The 20,657-nt window shown below is 27.9% G+C and overlaps 1 protein-coding gene across 2 annotated transcripts; it reads left to right on the forward strand.

The window, feature by feature from the left end:
- The first annotated feature begins 2,585 nt into the window (after positions 1-2,585).
- Positions 2,586-19,219, forward strand: LOC136982115 (coiled-coil domain-containing protein 28A-like). 2 transcript variants are annotated; one of them, XM_067278538.1, is made up of 6 exons: positions 2,586-3,081; positions 8,358-8,438; positions 8,524-8,623; positions 9,499-9,559; positions 9,629-9,651; positions 17,610-19,219. In XM_067278538.1, the coding sequence occupies exons 1-6, from the start codon at positions 2,763-2,765 to the stop codon at positions 17,653-17,655; spliced, it is 630 nt and encodes a 209-aa protein (XP_067134639.1). In that variant the 5' UTR covers positions 2,586-2,762; the 3' UTR covers positions 17,656-19,219. The 2 variants fall into 2 exon arrangements, with proteins under 2 accessions (XP_067134639.1, XP_067134637.1); XM_067278536.1 differs by having other exon boundaries at positions 8,292-8,438; positions 17,610-19,216.
- Positions 19,220-20,657: the final 1,438 nt, after the last annotated feature.

A 20,657-nucleotide genomic window follows, 5' to 3' on the forward strand; every position in this document is an offset into this window, starting at 1 on the left:
CAATTTCCCATAAAAGACATCCCGAAAGGCATTTCTCCTTGGTAGATTGCCTATGTGTCGCATTGCCGTATACGAATAAAACCAAAAAACCGAATAATACAATGAGAGTTTTCCTAGTTATCCCGTCACATAACGACACAGCTGATTTGAAAACGATGCAACAATGTAGTTCTCATCAGATTCTAACAAGTCAGTATCATTCTTGGAAATATGGTTGAATATATTTTTGTATTTTACAAAAACAAAAATATATATCGATTTGGATGTTTGTTTGAGGAAATGGATTGTTGAATGAACTCGATGAAGAGGGAGAGATTTGTGACAACTGCAATGTTAATGCAACAAAAAAGAGAGTGGTCGCATTCAATATACATTGGTTGATCAGTATTTGGCGAATTTCATTACCTTATGCCTCAACTTCTGACCATTGAAGAGCAATGCGATGCATAAAAGCTTCTGACGGCTGACGAAAATTAAACAGTGTGATCAGTGTGCTAACACACGTAACCCATGGCTAATGCCCTCTGTTGTCAGCATAATGTAAACGCGATAAAGATGACGAGTAGGTTTTTTCTGTAACACATTGCAACATGCAAAAGCATTTTTAACATCAGATAACGTCAGCGTAATCTGAATGCGGCCTAAGCAATGAGTGATGACTTATCTCTCATCACTTGGTCATCGAGCTTAGCATATCATGGAGGTAATGAGCTAAATGAATAGTTTTCCTAAACGAACTCGGCGATGATATCATTACATCTTAACCAATTAGCTATCGACGTGTTTCTATGAATGATTAAGAAGACTCTCAGTGACTCAAACTGACATGTGACTTGAAAATGTTTTATGAAACTACTTAGCTACTGTTCAAAAGTATTTTATTTGATTTTCATTTTCCGCGTTTTTGATTATACAAGTAATAAATTTACAATGATTAGAGACGCTAACATAGTATTTGTACTGTATAACCAATTATTAGACTAATTCCGATATTACTGATAGGAAGCTTTTTATCAATTAATTTTTGCAAATCTTAAGATTTCAAGAAGAGGATTAGTAAATCCTGTTCTCAAAAACAAAATATATATTCCGCTATATTTGATGATATTAGTGCATTAATGACGTGTAATCTTAAAATGATGGACCGCAAAGTCGACATTCTGTGATCTGTCGGATCGTCTTTTAGCGAAACAGGTCTAATGATTTTTCCAGAAAATGATTTTAGAATTTTAAAAAAGACTTTGAGACTTGTGATTTATGACTTGAAAAACAAGTCTGCAAATAACGTTTCCATTGTCATTTGCAGTTTCCTTACAATAATTAATTGGCGCTCTAAAACAAATTACACTACAACTAATAAAATTAAATACAAAATTTCAATGTTATGTGTGTAGCCTGGTGTGTAGTCCGGACCGTATCCAGGGGCGGGTCCAGGAATTTCATTTAGAGGGTGCGCTTCGTGTCGATATCGTTATACGTTGTACCGTAGTTCTATATTTTGTACTATGTACTGTACTTTGGACTACACTGTACTTTGTACTATGGAAAACTCTTTTCTACTTAAAGTTTTAAGACTTTAGGGAGTGAGTACGCACCCTCCGCACCCCATTGATCCGTCTCTGGTTTCGAATAATTTTGGCGCCTGATACAAGCACAAGAAAAAAAAACACCAATGCAGACCACTTGCACAATATTTCTATAAACATTACGACGCCTTTTTAGTATCACTTCCAATTTTGCGTGTGAGGGAGTGCCTCTTCGTCTCATCTATTAGCACGGACCCGTACATAATAGTGGGTTAATATCAGTTACTAAAATAGAAGTTACACGACAAATAAAAGGCAATTTGGATAATTAAACATTTTGCATTTTAGTAAAACTTCAGCATAATTAATTGCACTGTAAGGGATACACGGGAAACTTTTATAAGAATAGTTAATTAATGAGTACAGAAACTAGTTAATTCTTAAGCATATCACATATTAAAAGTTAAAGGTGAGATATCCCATGTATGTATGTATGCAAACAAAAAATTCGCACGTGTATCTGAATGACATGATACAGATGCAAATTTGAATATCTTCGCAATTTATTTGTCGATCGCGACTACCTTTTTTTCTGAATATGAAAAAAACATTGCCGAGAGAACAGAATTCCAGAACTCCCAAGCATAATACAATTAAGACGGACACAACTGGTTTTCATGCCAACGATGTCCGTCTTAATTGTATTGTTTGGAAGTTCTGGAATATTTAAATTGCACGTACTGTAGAACCACAGCAGAAAAATAACCAATATAGAACAAAATAAACGTTTCTAAAATCTCGTTTTCGAAAAATTATTGGAAAATTTTCTTTCTTTAGTCTGATGTCGATTCGATGAAGCCAGCGAAGACTTCTTGAAAATTATATTCTCTACAACAATACATTAACATATTACTCGTCCGTTTTCAAAATAATTAAAAATTATTTACTCGAATTTCATATATTTAAATAATATACTAAAGACGAATTTTATTTTTACACTTTACAATTTCCATAATAATTTTTTTTTTTTTTAATCTCCCTAATCCATACGAATAGTAACTCATCGGTTTCGAGATTTATTTCAGGAAGTAAACACTCGTCTGACAAGGATGCGCGAGAAAAAGTTTAAAATCGTAATCGTCATGTAAAATGATTTTAGTTAAATTTAATATATTTTGTTCGAATTCATTGAGCTAAAAGTTCCTAATATGTTATAATTAACTGGAGGTAGTAAAGATGGCTACCGATTGTTGTTCGGAGCCTGCAAAAGCCAAAGATTTCCCAACATTAGTTATTGACAAGGGAAAAAGTAGCGAAGGATCCGAAGATGAACAGCAGCATCCTCGTTCGTGTCCCGATACGTCTCTGTCAACGCCTGCCATACCTTTTAGTAATTCGACAGTAGAATTTCTCAATCCTTTGTCCGAGGGCTTTTTATCAACCTCCAGGAGTGATCAGGGACAGAGGAAAGTTAGTCCGGATGTGGAGGATCCGAAAGTGTCCAAATTTGATAGTAAATTTACTCCTAGACGAGTACCAAGAACTAATGGCAAAGGTTTGTGAGAATGTTTATGAAAGATGTGTTTAAATAATTTTATAAAAGAAGACGATACCTATGTGATGCGATTGCGGTGACCGGCCGACAGCGTTATATTGTTTCTGCTATAAAAAAGGATATAAAATAGCAGAGAAGTTTCGAGGTTATGTGGAAACTGTCGGTTGATTTAGGCGGTTCGAATGCACGTTGCTTAGGTATCGTGAGAATAAATTGCTGGAGGACGTCGGTTATTAATTTTACAAATGAATGACACTACGCAAACCCGATATGTTATAATCGTAAAGCCGACCGCTGACATATGCCTGCTTGTATGACGGCGTGTATGGTTCGACGCGTACGGCAGTGGTTGGCTTTATGATTATTAACAGTGGCATGCTGTCCGTGGAAGCTGTGGAAGAGCCACTTTCCTTGTATTCTCTAAAATATAAATACATATTGTGTGATTATTTTCATATTTTAAGGTACCTTGAATTAATTAAAATTAATATTTTATTATAACTGCATATGCGAAGATGTGGCAGAAGTTTTCGTCTCTAAAATGTGAGTGTTGAACATCGAGCACCACTATCTTGTAAGCGCTGCTCGACATTCAACGTTCATGTTTTAGAGATGAAAACTTTGGCCACAACCTCGCTATTATGTATCTTATTACAACTTTCTATATTACAGTGAAAAACAATGATAAGATTGCTATTGTATATTTGAATATAAATTCGTATTCTATATATATACATATATTCGTATTCGTATTTGTATATGTGCTGTATTGTCGAATACAGGATAGCTTCCTCGACGAAAATATCTGAATTGTGTAAAGCAGCCAGATTATATGCATTCGTGCATGCTCTTTACAGAGCACCAACCTCGCAGTTTAGCTCGTGGATGCTACACACCGAAATATCGTATAATTCTTCCGATGATTTTATCCAGGGCTGGCACAGCTTCCCTATCATCAAATGTCACTGCATGCCACTGATTATTAATTTTATATTTTTTTCAGGGAGTCAATTGTTGTTTGTAACTTCATTTTTGTCTCATTGAGAGTTTTCTTCGGCAAAATTGCTTAGATGCGAATGAGGATTAAATTGTAAAGCCATTTGCTGATGCCATCTCAGAGAAATATATGAAGATACAAATAATGCATATGCGCTTTCGATAGATTTCAAAATATATAACAATATTGAAATTAATTTCAGCAAAGAATAGATGGAGCATGATATACTTTTTCAAATTGATGATTTATTATTTATAGTATGATAGAGTAATCTATAGAAAAATATATATGTTATCAAATCCTTCAGATTTCTTTATGAAAATAAATTATATTATTATGTGTATAGTTATTGTATTTAAATTCTTTTTAATACAGAGATAAAATTATTATAAATGAAGAAACTGAACTGTATTTTAATGCATATGGAAATTTATAAATTTAAACATTTAAAATATTCTTGTTTCTAAATTTTTTTAATTATTCAATTGTTTTTGCAGTTTTCTTCAAAGAAAAAAAAATGAGATATTAATCTGAGTTTTCTTAAAATCATTTCACAATTTCATTTTTTATTTAATTCTAATTTCATTATTAATATTTGTAAGACTTTATTTTGCAAGTTGTTGTAATTTTAAGTCTATTAAAAATAATTTCACTTTAATACAATCTTGATCTACTTATTAAAGTCAGGATAACTACATGAAAATCCAAGAAAATTATGATATTTTATAGGATATAAGATGCAACTTTTAATCCAAAAAAAAAAAAAAAAAAAGGCTTAAAAATTAATTTTCTGTAGGCTAATGAATTTCCCAGATATCTTCAGTAGGCTACAGGTAACTGCTGTCTAACCCAGTCTTGAATAAAAATATTATTGTTTAATTAAACATATTATTATTATTTTTTCTATAGCTAAGCAGCTTTTCCAAGTATTTCATGTAGAATATATCAATGTAAATGACTTTTAAACTGCTTTTTTTCTTTGGAAAATAAAAGTGTGCATTTTAATTTTACTTTCTTTTTAGTAAAAAAGTTGGTACCATGTGCCAAAGTCATGACTTAAATACACTAAATACTTCTTAATACTACAATACAATATCTCAACTTTAAAAAAAAAACAGTGTTAGACCAGTGGTTTGCTCAGCCTTTCAATTATCCTTTCAACATTGATATGGAGGAAGTGCATAAACTCTTATAAACGATTATATCTTTCACTGTTATACATAATGTTAAGTTAAAGTTAATTTATTTAGGTAGTTAAAAAACTTTGTGAAAGCTAGTTTTGTATTTGACATGTCATTTTTAACATACAGGAAAACCTCTTAGAGCTATTAATTTTAATAACTTTATTTTTTATTTATTTGTATTTATAGTTTTTTTTTTTATTTTGAATAATTTTCAAAAGTATTCCAGTTTTTAATAAAGTCTTTACTGTTTAATATTTTTCAAAGTATTTGAATGCATAACAGTTAAAATCTGTTGGAAATGAGTAAACTACATTAACAGTATTTCATTTAAATTTAAGCAAATAATTGACAATCTGGTACAACAAGAAATCTAATGAAAATATATAATAAAAATAAATGACTGTAATGTGCAATTAAAAACATTTTCTATTGAAAAGATATAATAAAGAAGTTATTTAAATTTAAAATGTATAAATTATTATGGTAAATTTATCTTTTAAAATGAGAATTTCATTAATTTGATTAATTTTTGTGATGTAGAATTCTTTACAGTATAGACATCTTAAATATTTCAGTCTCATAAATTTTATAGTTTTCCATTAATAATATCAAACTCGTTTTTTCAACTAGGATATTCTTAAGGATATTATGATGATCTCTTTCATTTAAAGATTCTGATAAAGAATACAAAAAAATATTAAGAAGTTATAAAAATAGCAAAATAAAAATTACATTTATGGAAGAAACTATAAAAGTTAAAGATACTGCAAAACTGGATGAAATACATTAAAAGCACTTAAAATGAACCAATTTATTATAAGAACAAATGTTTTCAACTGTCTTCAACAGCCATCTTTAGGTCATGGAATATTACATAGAACAAAATTCAAACAAAATAGCACTTGTTAATGAGTTCTGTTTTATAAAATCTGACCTGAAGACGGCTGTTAAAGATAGTTGAAAATGTTTCTTCTTATAATAAATTGGTTTATTTTAACTGGATTACAAGTGTTAGTTGGTACTTTTAATATTATAGAAGTTATATTGTATTGCCATGTATCATCTCTTTATAGTTTAAAAGAGTTTTGATCTACCCATATAATATAATTAAAAATAATTTGCATCCACAACTTAATTTTTATGTTTTTAAATTTTAATATTTGATTTTATTCAATCTATATTATGATATTACGTACAATACGTTATAATTTGAATTTAACGTAATGTTTATGTTGAATCTTTTATTTAAGGAAGTTTATTGTGATTAATTAAGGGATAATCACTAAGTAAAGCTTTGAAAGTATCTAAATTTTTAATATTTTGTATATATTTATTATTATTAGATCTTCCATAGCACTAGAATACTGAAATGGGATATTAACTGACATAAATAGAAATCAATCACATTTAATGTGAACAATATCTTCTGCTATTTAATACATTTAATTGCATATGATTTTTATATTTTCTAATGTTTTTTTGATAAAGATTGCATATTATATCACAGAAATATTAGCTTTTATAATTAATTAAATAAATTAACTTTTAAAAATGTGTAGATATTTTTATAATCTGAATTTATATTCAATAAAACTCACTAATAAAATATGTTTTAGTAAATGTTGTGTGAACTAAAGACTTATATAATTAAAATAGCTTTGTAAAGTTACAAGGAAATATGTTTTAAAGCTTATTGATAGAAGAAGAATATTTACAAAAGTTTTTGAAATAGATTCATGATTTAAAATAACTTTTAAAATAAATTATGTAAGCTAAAATAAACTAGATAGATTGAAGGCTTAACATCAAAATTTATTTTATTCTTGAAAAGTTAAATGTATAAAGATAAAAAAAACTTTTAAAAGAAAAATATTATATATTTTGTTATAAAGTTTATATTCATAATAAATTAATTTATTCATAAATTATTCAATACTATATAAATATTTCAAACTAAGTTATACTTGAAATAGTATTAAAACATGAATTTTTAAGGAGTCAAATACGCAGCTTATTTGAAATAATGTATGCACCAACTAACTAGTTATCCTGACTTTAAAAGTATTTTTTTGTTTCAATATTGATTGATGGGCATTAAAGCAGAAAGTGACTATATTAAATTTTAATAGATTTTCCTGTTTTTTAATTTTCGTTATACACTTATTTGATTTTTTCTTTTAATTTCTTCATCTGAATAGTTCTGAACTTTTATTTTCATGATTAATGATATGATTTCATTTTTAGAAAAATTTACTTTTGAATATTAAAAAAATTGAATATTTCTTATTACATATAAATAGATATATATTTCATATGATTTATTAATTTTAGATTTTATTAATATATTGTTAATATATATATAAAAAAATTAAATTGCAAATATGATAATCCTATCTTGTTACCTAATAATATGTTGTCTCAAATGGACTATATAATATATAATGTGTATTATATACTGTATAATATGAAAAATATTTTAAAGTTTTATATTTTTAACAAAAACAAGATACCAGATAATAATATAGGATTTATCAATAATGCAATAAATAAGTTTAATAATATACATTTTTATGAAGTATTTAATATTAATGTCTTGAGATTTGAGTGATTTGAAAGCTTGTAAGATATTTATGCATGATATCAAGATTTATTTGTCTCAGTTTTTAGTTATCATTTCCAATATAAAATATTCTCACTTATATTGTGATAACTTATTTTGAATTTATAAATTTGAGAGTATGAATTTTATGCTTGTAGTATATTCATTTTGCATGATAAGCATATTCCTTGCATGATGGTTTATTTTTTTATTTTTTAATTACTATTAATGAAGGTTTTATTGAAAAGTTCAAGAAGCTTGGAAAAACAGTTTAATGTAACATCTGTTGCAGTTGAGTGTTTGCACATGTATTAAGCATGATTATTATTTTATGATTTGCATGATTTTACGTTTCCTTGTTTGAGCCACTTGTCATGCTTGTAACTTGTCACCCTTTTTGCATGTTCTGTTTTTCCTTTCCCTTTAATAGGTGCCAGTAAAATAAAGACCATAGTGCCTAGTGACAGTCCATGTCAACAACATTCCTTTCTCACAGACATTACGGATGTTCGACAAATGGAACAGGGACTCCTGCAATTACTGGATGATTTTCATTCTGGAAAACTCCAAGCATTTGGTATATATAAATTACATAAGTTTTTATTTTTCTTAATTCTTCATTTTCAAATATGTATTTACAATAATTTGTTTTAAATATTTAGGTAAAGACTGTACTTTTGAGAAGATGGAGAATGTTAGGGAACAGCAAGAACGATTGGCAAGACTTCATTTTGATTTAAATGCTCAGCAAGAAATTTATGGGTAAAAATTATTTTTGGATTCATATTATTCAGCAAAAATTTTGTCATTTAAATTAAGTAAATGTAAAACAGCTCAAAATTTTCTTAAATTCAAAATACATTGTTAATGTCTATTTGAATGATTTTAAATACAAATGAAATTCCGATGTTATAAAGAATTACCGTATATCTCAGCAGATAAAACGATAGTTGAATCATAAAAAAAGGCCTCCAAAATCCGAGATCATCTTATAGAACAGATACAAAAAATTAGATTGAAATTTATATAAATTAAAACCATCATTAAAAAATGGACAAACCGTAATTATTTACTAGTAGAGAGTAGAGTATGTGCACAAAATAGAATAGTCTATACGATGTTTTTGTGAGTAGTTAAGGTCATTACCCGAATGCCGAATCAGTGCGAATGCTTGCAACAATTGCAAGGCAGTGCTGCCAGATGCAAGAAAATAAATTTGTTCATTTGAAAAATTACAAATAGGACATAATTCTGTATACGCTATACAGTATTATTATTCAGATGATGATCGCTGATCTAAACTAAATTCATAGGCCGTTGATAGTTTGGGTCGTCTTATAGGACAGATATAAGCTAAAACTATAAAACTTTGATGAAAATTTATACCTTGTCTTATCTGAAGGTCGTCTTATCTGCCAAGATATACAGTAATTAATTAAAATTTTACAGAAAATAATTTTATTATTTTTAAGTATATGTAATTAAATTTTATCAATAAATATGAATAATTTTGTATTTTTCATTAACTTTATATGTGTAAATTATAATTATAAGGTATGTTGTTAGAAATGGATATCAATTTTAAAGTGGTCTGAATAATTCAATGAATATTATATATAATTCAAGTTATTTTTTAGGCCTCAATCAGATGAAGGAAGAAGAATGGCAAAAGAAAATCTATCAAAACTAATTGAGAATGTAAGTTCAAAAATACATTTTTTTATGTTTATTTTAAGAAACTTAAAAATATTTTAAAAAATTTTTTAGTTGCAGCAACTAAGCATGTCAATGTATCCTTTTTAGTTTTTTGACTTTTTGAAAATATAATTGTCTTTTGGTGGTATTAATAGAGTTGACTTAAGTTAAAACATGCAAAAAATAAAATGATATTTGAGTATTTTCTCATTTGTTCTTTGTCTGATAATGATGACTTTATTCTTTCTAAAATTTAATTGTAAAGTTTGGTGTACTTTCCCATATTCTAAGTATTTAGTGTTTATTGTTTATTGAAACATCAATAAGTAATTATTTTATATTGTTCAAAATTTGGCAATTCAATACATACATATATATATATATATACATTACATATACATACACATTTTTTTAGAATGAAATTTTAACAGAAAAACAATGAATTTAATTTTTTTTCTTACAATGATTAAAAAGAACTGAATTTATTGTTTAGCGTTTGCTTTTACTTTTTAAAAAATAGAGCATTTAGTAGTGATCAATTATGAAAAACAAATTATAGATCAATAGAAAATGGAATGTTTTTATAGGATATATATTGTAACAGGGAAAGTGGATTGTATTGTGAATGTGATCTATTACTACTGAAAAGGGTTTCTCATTTCCCAGTCTTTTGCTTGTCCTGGGATTCTGGGAAAAAAGTAAACTGTTTCCTGGGATCCCGGGATGTAACTAATTACTTTTAAAATATAAAAAATATCCTGAAATCGAATGATATAATTATTTTTCATTTTTAAAAGTAATTTAATACATTCTGCAACCTTCAAAATCATAATATTAATAATGCTGGTTAAAATATATATTAAAATTACCTTTGAATTATGTAGAAATTTTCACAAATAGAAAAAATTTATTAAAGTTTGTTGGAAACTGCTTACAAAACAAATGCCTTTGAATTGAGCTGAAAATTTAAAGAAAAAATGAACTTAGATCAAACTTCTAACTTAGAAGGTAATTTTCAGTTTTTAAATAAAACATAATACAAAATACAGTAGAGCATCAATTATCCAAAACAATTCGGGACTGGGGTTGTTCGGATAATCGATTTTTCAGATAACCGATTATGTATGAAAAAATATATTAACCTATTCCATGTTGAAATTCATTCAAATCCTGGCACATCCTTAAGTACCCTCTCATGGTTGTGCCAGTGCTGCCAGCTAAAACATGCACATGCACACCAACAAAAATAATATTGGAGTAGCTCAAGACATAGCTAAATATTGCAGCGCCACAGCACTAGCAGAAATTTAAATTTGCCGACTGGAATGCTTTCAGTTAACCGATGTTTCGGTTGATTGATATTCAAATAATCAATGCTCTATTGTATTGTAAATTTTTATAATAAGGTTTTGAAAACCAAAGATGGTCAATACTCCGATCACTGAATCTGGTTATTATTTTAATAATGAAAAGTCTTGCTACTGAAAATGCCCTTTCCAATTCAATGAATGTGGGTGGAATCATCTTTAATGCATTTAAGAGAAGACAAATGTTATAAATGGTATGTGTTTTTTCACCCGTAGCATCAAAGATTGCTAGTTTGTTTTTGAGACGTGTTGCAGTACTTCTTTTGCTCTCAAGCATTCTTGATTTGTCTATCTCAGCTGCGTTAATAGTGGTATCAAGCTGATAGCCTGATAATTTGGCAGTTTGTTTGGCTTTAATAATCAGGTTTATGAAGAAAAACTTCATACTTGCAGACTTCATACTCATTTTGTTCCAGAGGTGTTTGAAAGGATATAATGAAGATGTTTATAGTTTCTTCTATTTTTTTTTAGATATTAGTGTTGTTCTGACCAATGTGTTAATTAATACTTTTAAAATGTTTCAAATTAAATAATTTGCAAAACATTCCAACAGCTGCACAGAAATCTGCCATTTTGGAACTTCAGCATTGCTTTGTGTACATTGTTAAAAAAACCTTTGGTAGTGATTGCAACACTTTTTCAGTGAATGCAGCAGTACTGAATTTAACAATAACCTGATTGTATACTCTGTGTAGTGTGTTTGTTAGTTTGTTAATCTTTATGAGGTGAAAAGTAAATTTAAAATAAAATGAAAAATCCTTTTAATTGATGTTTTTATTTATGGCAGCAAGTCAAAGGGTTCTTACATTTAGAAGTATTTAGCCATTCTTTTTGCATTTACACTTCATAGCTGGACATTTCAAAGTCTAAGAACATTTGAAAATGTCTTGTCTGGTACTACAAAATTGAGAGATGCAATTATCTTTAAAGTAATAGTTTTGTTTGAGGGAACTTCACATTCAGCAATCAATTTTTTTGGGCAAGCCAAAAATTGGGTTTTTGTGACAAGTTGTTGCAAAACACCATCTCATCCTAATCAGTAGAAACTGTCTTCAGTTTGAGAACTGTAGCTAAAGCAAATTGAACATCTCCTCTTTCATGATTATCTTCAGGAACAGGGATTTTCTACACATGAAAGATGGTTATCAGAACTCTTTATTCTTTTGGTTTGAGTTGTAAGAGATGAGAATGTTGCTTCCCTTAGCTGTTTAATTTTTTGATTCATCCAAATTAGTTATCATAAAATCTTGATTTGAACTCATGCTAGTACCTGTTCTTTGAACAAAATCATTTCTGAATTTGTGAACATTTCCTATTGCATTTTCTAGATCTTTGTCAGACTGTATAAGCTTTAAGATTTCATGTAGAATGTCGGAGGAATCTAATCTACACTTAGGTGAATATTCAAACAAGGCTTCATAGGGAGTCCATTCTATACCACTGTGGAACAAGCTATTTTTCGAGAACTGAATGAACTTTAAATCTTGGCATCAGTATGAGGTATGATTTGTCTGCATCCAAGTAGTGAGCATGTTTTGTACTTCTTGGTTTCTTTTCCAATACTTCCTTGGCTCTGACTATGATTAGACTTGACATGAACTGTTTTAAAATTGAGCCAGAAATTTTTTAAACTATCCATAATTTTGTTAATGAATTCTTTACCATTGTCAGACTAGTACTGATGGTGTGCCATAAGGAGTGAAAATCTAAATGATCTTCATCTGCTATCTTTGATTTAAGCAGTATTATGAATTTGGTCAAGTGGTCTTGATGATTTAGTGTAAATCTAGTAACCATCTGGCTGTGACTGGAAGTCAATTAAGTTTATTTGACATCTAGAATTGAGTTCTTTAAACAATATTGGCTTGACAACTATATTCTTCCTTTTACTTTTCTACTTCTGCTGGCATATCAAGGAAGATTTGGACATCTCTATAAGTTTCATTTTGATATCTGTTTCACAAGTGTTTCATCATTTGTCTCACCCTCATGGCCAGTTAGTGTAGGCATCATTTAAGACATCAAAAAGTTTCTCATCATAACAAAATATTTAATAGTACTGGATTCTTTAATAGAAATTAACTTGTTGGCTTAATTCAGAATAAAGTGAACCATTTTTAAAACAAATGATATGAGCAGTCTTTTGAGATATTTATGAATATGTGTAGCTCAAAAGATTAAAGTACAGAGTATTTTAAATCACACATGTAGAGAATTAAAAACATCACTCAAATGCAGTAAGCCTCAATAACCTGCAGCTGTGCATCAGAGTTTCTAGATATTTACAGCTTTTGTAGCTGAATATTTCCTAAAAAATAGTCAAAAGTAGCCAACTCCATTGGTAAAGTTGAAAGGACAAAAATTCTTTATATAACTCAAAAGTAGCAAATTCACTAAATGCATATTTTATGCCAGACTCATAAAAGGTGCACAAGGATATTCATATTCTAGAACATACTAATGACAAGCAGTGGAAGTACACTTTTACTAGTAAATGTAAACAGATAACACTGTAGTACAGTTTTACTGATTACTTTACTGAAGGTGTACATTCACTAGTAGTAGTGTATGTTCACTGACTATCCACTTTCATTGTAACAATATATATCATATATTACATGACTTTTAGATCAACTAAAATAGATTCTTACATATAATGTTGAGAAAGTATTTTAAATAGTTTCTTGAAAATTTTATAGTATGAATTTAAATCTGCAGATAATGTGAACAATTATAGAAATTTATTTTAACAGTTTCTGACGGTAAAACACTACACTTTGTTTGTTGATCAATTCTGGCCTTTTCTGTTTGAGAATATTACTCAATTTGTTTACTCGATGGCAATACACTTTCGAATCAATTGTTAAATTGTCTGGTAAAAGCTCAAAAACAAATTTTTTTAAAATCCAACCATAGAGAGCATCTCTCTTTAATAACATGTGGAACCCATATATTGAGCTTCGAAATGAAATTAATTCGTTTTAAGTAATAATAAATGGTTCAATTTAACAGATTTAATCTCTTAGTGATTTCACGTGTTGTTATACGGCAGATTGCTTCAATCAGTACCTTTATTTTGTTTTCATTGGCTTCAAATGGCCATCCAGAATGTGGTGTATCTTTGATATTAAAATTGCCAGAATGCAATTTTAAACCAGTTTTGGCACTGTCTTTCTCTCCACACATCTTCTCCAAACATGTACCACAATTTTTTCTTGTTTGAACAGCATTTTGATTTTTTAGTTATAAAAAAGCAAAATATGCCGAAAATGATGCTTTCGATTTTCCATATTTGATGGGTCACCGAAAAAAAAAAAAAAACAATTGTACGGAATCAAACAAAATTTTTTACAAATAAGCCTTAAAATGTCAGCTGTCGAAGTATATAATGAAAATGTGGTTTAAAATAAAATTGGCTGGTAAAAATACATCTAATTGCTCTAGTAATAAAAAAACGAAATTACTTTCCGAACAACCTAATAATAAGTTATGGATTTTGACAATTATTTTTTGAATATGAATCTTTCAATTTGTTAAACAGCATTGTAAACTTTAAATAGTAAATTTCATCTTGCGTAAAGATCTACGAGAACAAATCAAGACAGTTAGATCTGTGTATTACAAAGAACCTTCTTTGTGCTGTCTCTTTATAAATATTTTTGCTTCTTTCGGATACAGGAAATCCTTGTTAATTCGAACTTGGCTAGTTCAAAATCCCGTAAGTTTGTAACTGTACTTTTGTCCCAGTCAGCAATATAGAGATTTACATGTTAAGGAATTTGGTCAGTTTGAAATACAACTACTTCGTAATTCAAAATGAAAATTCTGTCTGAACTGTGATGTGTGTATGTTAACTCATTCATTTAGATTGAAGTGCTTCCATGCAATAAGGGAACAATAGACCAAGAACAATTCTAATCTAGTCAATATAACTTTGCTTTTATAGTAACACATTTTTGAGTTAACACATATGGATTAACCTTTTTTCTCATATTTCATAAAATACAGCTGAGATTTGGGATTTCAAGATTGGGCTACAAGCCGAACCAGTTCTGATAGGTGTGCAGTGCATGCATGTACACAGATGGCCAAATTCTTAGCGTTGCTGATAGTGCACTTTGAAAAGTAACATTCAAATATAATTTAATATTATTTTAATATAGTGGTTATTGATGAAATAGATTGATGTTTGCATGACAAGTGATGATAGCTGTGCAGTTTTATGGGTATAAATATGCCAAAGCATACATATTAAATGTTTTGCTTCAGAAAACTTAAAAATGCAAGCAGCAGGTGATGGGGAATTCATCCGTTGAACCAGAGAAAAATTCATTAGTGGGAATTTCATGACCCCTACAATTGTTTCTTGTTTTAAATCACGTAAAAAGTATAAAATTTAGATTGTATAAACTTCCAAGCTTTGTCTTATTATGTTAATGTCTTATGACTAAGGTTACACTTACATGACTCATTGTGAATGGTTGCATTAAATAACATAGATACAAGATTTTACGTTTATGCTTAATTTTTATTGTGAATGGGTTTATATGTCCTTATTATTAATATTAAAATGATACTTACACCATTGTTTAATTGTTAATAGAGCCAAAAGGAAATTTAAATAAAGAAAGAGATGGATGTTATCAATTTAAATACAGTATTCATATATTGTATTTATATACTGAATAAGAAAAATTTCTTTAAATTAATTTTATTTTAATTTGCAAATTCTATTTTATGGTGGTGATAAAATATAACTTTGAAGAAAAACACCTCTCCAACTGTCCAACCATTACTCTAAAGCCAGGGCTACATAGCCTAGAAGCTTAAACCCTACGAACTCATAACCAACCAAAGACATCTGTTATTTGTTGGGTGACTTGATTTGAATAAAAATAAAATATTTATCAAATACTTTTTTGAAATTTTTTATCACTGTTAACTATAAGAAATCATCATGAAACATATCAGTAGGCTCTCGTGGATTGGGTTCGGTTATGAATTTATTTGTGATCAGCATTGATAGGTGTGACCAAATATCTATAGCACACAGGCAGCTAACAGTCTAAAACCAGCCCTGCATGCAAGTAGCAGATTGAGTTATTTATAGGGCTTCAGGCTATTACATTTGGGTGACACTACTTTTCAGTCAGTTTAAAAATAATTTGGGCTACATTTTGAGGAATTCTGCTTTATTTTTTATAAAATCTATCTAGCAACCTATGAGGTTCTCACTATGTTTACCTGCAGTTTATTTATATTATTATTGTTAATTAATGAAAATAGGATTTTGTGTAAGTAGCCATATTCCATTTGCTTAATAAATTACATCAGTTATGTGGCATATTATACAGAAATGTGTAAATTTTGGATAATTCAAAGTCATGAATATTTCATCTCCTGAATTTTGAACTAACGAGGATTTCCCGTATATAGCAACATGTTGCAGTAGTCAATGTAAATAATTGTTTTGGAAATAGAGGAATCATATCAAAATAAAAAGAAAATAAATTCAATAAAAGTTTATCTTAATAACTAACTTTTATGTTGTACCATAATTGTTAATTTTGGCATGCTAACTTTTTTAAAAAGATGAAATGTTGTCTCACTGGTGAAAATATTGCCAAAAATAATAAATATTTCTACAAGATCTCAAAGTAATATAATATAATATATATATTTGTAAACATAAATTTGTTGCACATTCTCTCAGATGGGATTCCATTTTATTTTGCAGAAGCTTTTATTTGATATAGGTCAAATTCAGTTTGATGTTCTTTGTATCTCTTCTACTCATTACTGCTCATATATTTGGGACAATTTTTTGTCACAAATATATGAGCAATAATGCCTTCTATGAAACAGACACTTATTAATTCTGAGAAGTTAGTCCATATTACAGGAAAAATCAGGCTTTTTATAATTATCAAAGTTCACGATCTGTGCCTAATCATGACAAAAAGAAATACAATCTGATGATTTTGCATTATCTAATATTGAAATTATGTTTCAATAATCTTTACCTAGTTTCTTTAGTCTCATTCATTTCACTTTCAACATAGAAAAAAATCTCTTGCTTCTTTTATAGGTAAATTGTTTAAAATTGCTCTTATGCATAGTATAAACATGAAAAATAATTCTTTCATGTTTATTTTCCTCCAGAAACTGTCACATGTAGAAAAACTCCTAATGATATTATTTGATGTATTAGCGAGGTTGAGGCCAAAGTTTCAACATGAAAATGTGTACATCAGACATTCAGCACTGCTTTAATGTAAGCCTAGAAGTTTTGTAATGGCCTTTGGAATGTCAAACATGATTCCACCGACTTTCCAAACACCATTGTCAAACTTCTAGGCTTACAGGGAAGCGGCGCTGAACGTCCGACATACACGTTTTCGCATTGAAAACTTTGGCCTCAACCTCGCTATTAAGTGCAAAATATGTCTTTTTATTTTAATTTAATTTAAATTAAAATGTTTGTGTTATGCTTTTTTATTAAGAGAAGGTGTTGTTTTGCTTTATCATCTTTCAACATATTTTTCTATTTGTTTATTCATATAATTTGCTTTTTGTAATTATCTATTTAGCAATCCTTGAATGATATAATTTGTTTTATAAAATAATTTTTGAAACTAAAATTTTTGTAAACATATATAATATATTTAACCTTAACTCATATTCAGTGAACAGTTACAATCTGGTAGCCCAAGTGTTCAGACTGATGTATGACTATGATAATTTTGCAATATGTTGGAGCCAAAAAAGAAGAAAAAGCAATTTTGTGTGCTCACGATTGCTTTATTTTCATAAGTTATTTATTAGTATATCACAAATTGAAGGACCTCAATTTTTTATATTTGTGGTTCACTATTCATTTTAACTATTTCAATTATTATGCAATAAGTTTATAGAATTTTTATAATTAATTTATATATAAACTTGAAACTTTGTATTATATTTAGAAGATTAGTGAAACTAACAGCTAGTCATTATTAGTTTTGTACAAAATAGCAGTTAATATTTGCTATTTTATAAAACTTTAGTTATATGCTTTTATTTTCTATAATCTGCACAAGTAGCAAGAAAATTTCTTGGTTGAATTATTAAAAATATTTGCAATTCACTGGGTGTATGGAAGTATTATATAATTTTTTTAATGAGTTAATAATCTCTTAAATTTATCTATAATTTTATAAAAGTCTGTTTCTTACAAGTATAAAATTTAACTTTTATGCTTAAGATGTTTTCACAATAATAATGAACTATTTTTCAAGAAAGCTTAATGCCTTTTATAGATATTAATGTACTTTAATAGTATGTTCGTACATAAAATTGTGATAAATACTGGAATTTGACTCACATATTTAAAATATGAATATATAATGTGTAAGTATTATATTTTAAATTAGATTTGGCATGAAAAATTTGTTAAAATAATTTTGAGATTTATATGATGAAAAGAGTGAGATAGTTTTTAAACAAGCGAGATATTTTTACTCATGTTATCTGGTTGATCAAATTTACATTGATCTAATTAGGAACTGTGACAGATTTTGCAGTCTTGTTTTATGTAACGTTCTTTGTATCATAGATGAAATTGGTAATTTGCTCAATATGCAGCAAGAATATATTGTACTGTTGATGATAATTTAATAGGAAATATGATATTTCAGTTTAACATACTTTCAAGAATGTTTTTGCAGTCAAATATTTCTATCTAGTATAGTATTAAATTTGATTCTATCTGCTATAACTGTTAAAACTTAGGGACCATCTCTTGTGATATTGAAACTTTAATCATTTAGCTCTTAATATTTTCACAAATAAATTTGATAAACTGTTTCTTACATGAAACTAAACTTAATCTATAACATTTAATGTTTTTCTGTTTAAATAATTAAGAGTATTATCATCACACTTATAAAAACAAAGCTGACTGACTGTGAATGATATCACACACTAATTGATTCTTTCAAGTCTCAAGGAAACTTTATATATTTCTAAAACAGTTTTTTAAGTTTCTAAGATTTGGAACATGAAAAATATTTTAAAATAATATATATCTCATCACATCAAAAAAAAAAACAAAAATGAGAGAGTACTTTTTTGGGTTTATTAAAATGCAGTCTGATTAATCTTAAGAAAAATTAGATTTTATTTTATTTGTGAAACATTGTTTTGATTGTTTTTTTACTATTTAAAAGTTAAATAGTTGAGTATTAGCAAGGTTGAGGCCATAGTTTTAAATGTGAAAACACGTACATCGGACATTCAGCACCGCTTTCCTGTAAGCCTAGAAGTTTCACAGCGGTGTTTGGAAAGTCAGTGGAATCATGCTCGACATTCCAAACACTATTGTCAAACTTCTAGGCATACAGGAAAGCGGTGCTGAATATCCGACGTACACATTTTTGCATTTAAAACTTCGGCCTCAACCTCACTATTTAGAAAAATTTGAAATAATTGGAAAGTATTTTGGATATTATTTAGAAGAAAGTTATCAAGAGCTATCTTGAATGTTTGGTTAATATTAAGCAAATGAGAATTTAAAAAATTAATTTAATTTGGTATATTTTAAAGCGAAACAAAATTAACTAAGTGCAAAAAAATTCTGCATGGTTAGATAGATATCTTTGAATAAAAACAATAGTAAATTGCTTGAATAATATTTACTTTATGGTCGAAATTTGATAAAGTACAAAATTAAAAAGTAGAAAGTTGATTCTTGAACATAGAAAGAAATAATATTTCAAAGTACACATCATGTATTGAAAATACTATTGGCATATGTTAATTACTTCATATAATTAATATATTGCATATATGTATGCATGTAAATATTACATAAATTGATTATCAATTATATCTAATAATTTAGTACAAATTGAAAGTATATTCTAAAAATTTTTAGCTGTAAATGTTACATGAACAATTTGGATGCATTTTGATTTAAGAATATTATTTCTAACATATATTGTATATTATTTAATAAAATTATTCTTTTAGCATCTTTCATGTATTTATTTTCATTCACAGTGATATGAATTCCTAATAAGATAGTTTGGTGCTATTCCATTCTTTATTCATTGACAAAGTGCAGTGTTATTGTGAAAATATTTTTAACTCCATTGTTAGGTGTAATCTACTTTTATTTATCTTGTGTAAGCTAACAAATGAATATAGTTTTGTGTGAATATTTGAATATCAACGTATGAAAATTTATAGGATTAAATTTAGTTTCTTTCAAGAAACAGTTTCTCTTAAATAAATGCTTATTGAACATCTTAATATAAATATGTAAAAACAAGAAGCATTTGTAATTTGATCTCTCTATGCTGCAATTATCATACTTTGGATAACTGTTTTCATTTCATTAGGCAGTTTATATTTTGTTCATTTTATTTTATATTCATCAGTTTTAAACTATAAATGAATTTACTTAACATCTGATTTAATTACTGAGAATAATTTGAATACAAATTATTTTATTGACATTATTAAATTATGTAAAATAAGATTAAAGACAATCTAATGTTAGTATTTCTATATTATTGTCTATATCTTACCTCATATTACATTTATTATATTTTCAGTATTTAAAAAAGAAAAAGATTCAAAACATTATTCAAAAATCTTATTTTCACAGCACAATATACATTGTTAAACACAATTATTTTTCTGATAGATATATAACACATGTCACTGTTAACTATCAAATATTCATATGCATC

Source organism: Centruroides vittatus, unplaced genomic scaffold (genome assembly GCF_030686945.1).
Source record: "Centruroides vittatus isolate TY-2023 unplaced genomic scaffold, ASM3068694v2 contig_808, whole genome shotgun sequence".
In the NCBI taxonomy this organism is placed as follows: Eukaryota; Metazoa; Arthropoda; class Arachnida; order Scorpiones; family Buthidae; genus Centruroides; species Centruroides vittatus.

Coding starts and splice junctions, on each gene's coding strand:
- LOC136982115 (XM_067278536.1), top strand. CDS start 2,763: ATGGCTACCGATTGTTGTTCGGAGCCTGCAAAAGCCAAAGATTTCCCA. Junction 3,082..8,291: donor ACCAAGAACTAATGGCAAAG/GTTTGTGAGAAT, acceptor TCCCTTTAATAG/GTGCCAGTAAAATAAAGACC. Junction 8,439..8,523: donor TGGAAAACTCCAAGCATTTG/GTATATATAAAT, acceptor TTAAATATTTAG/GTAAAGACTGTACTTTTGAG.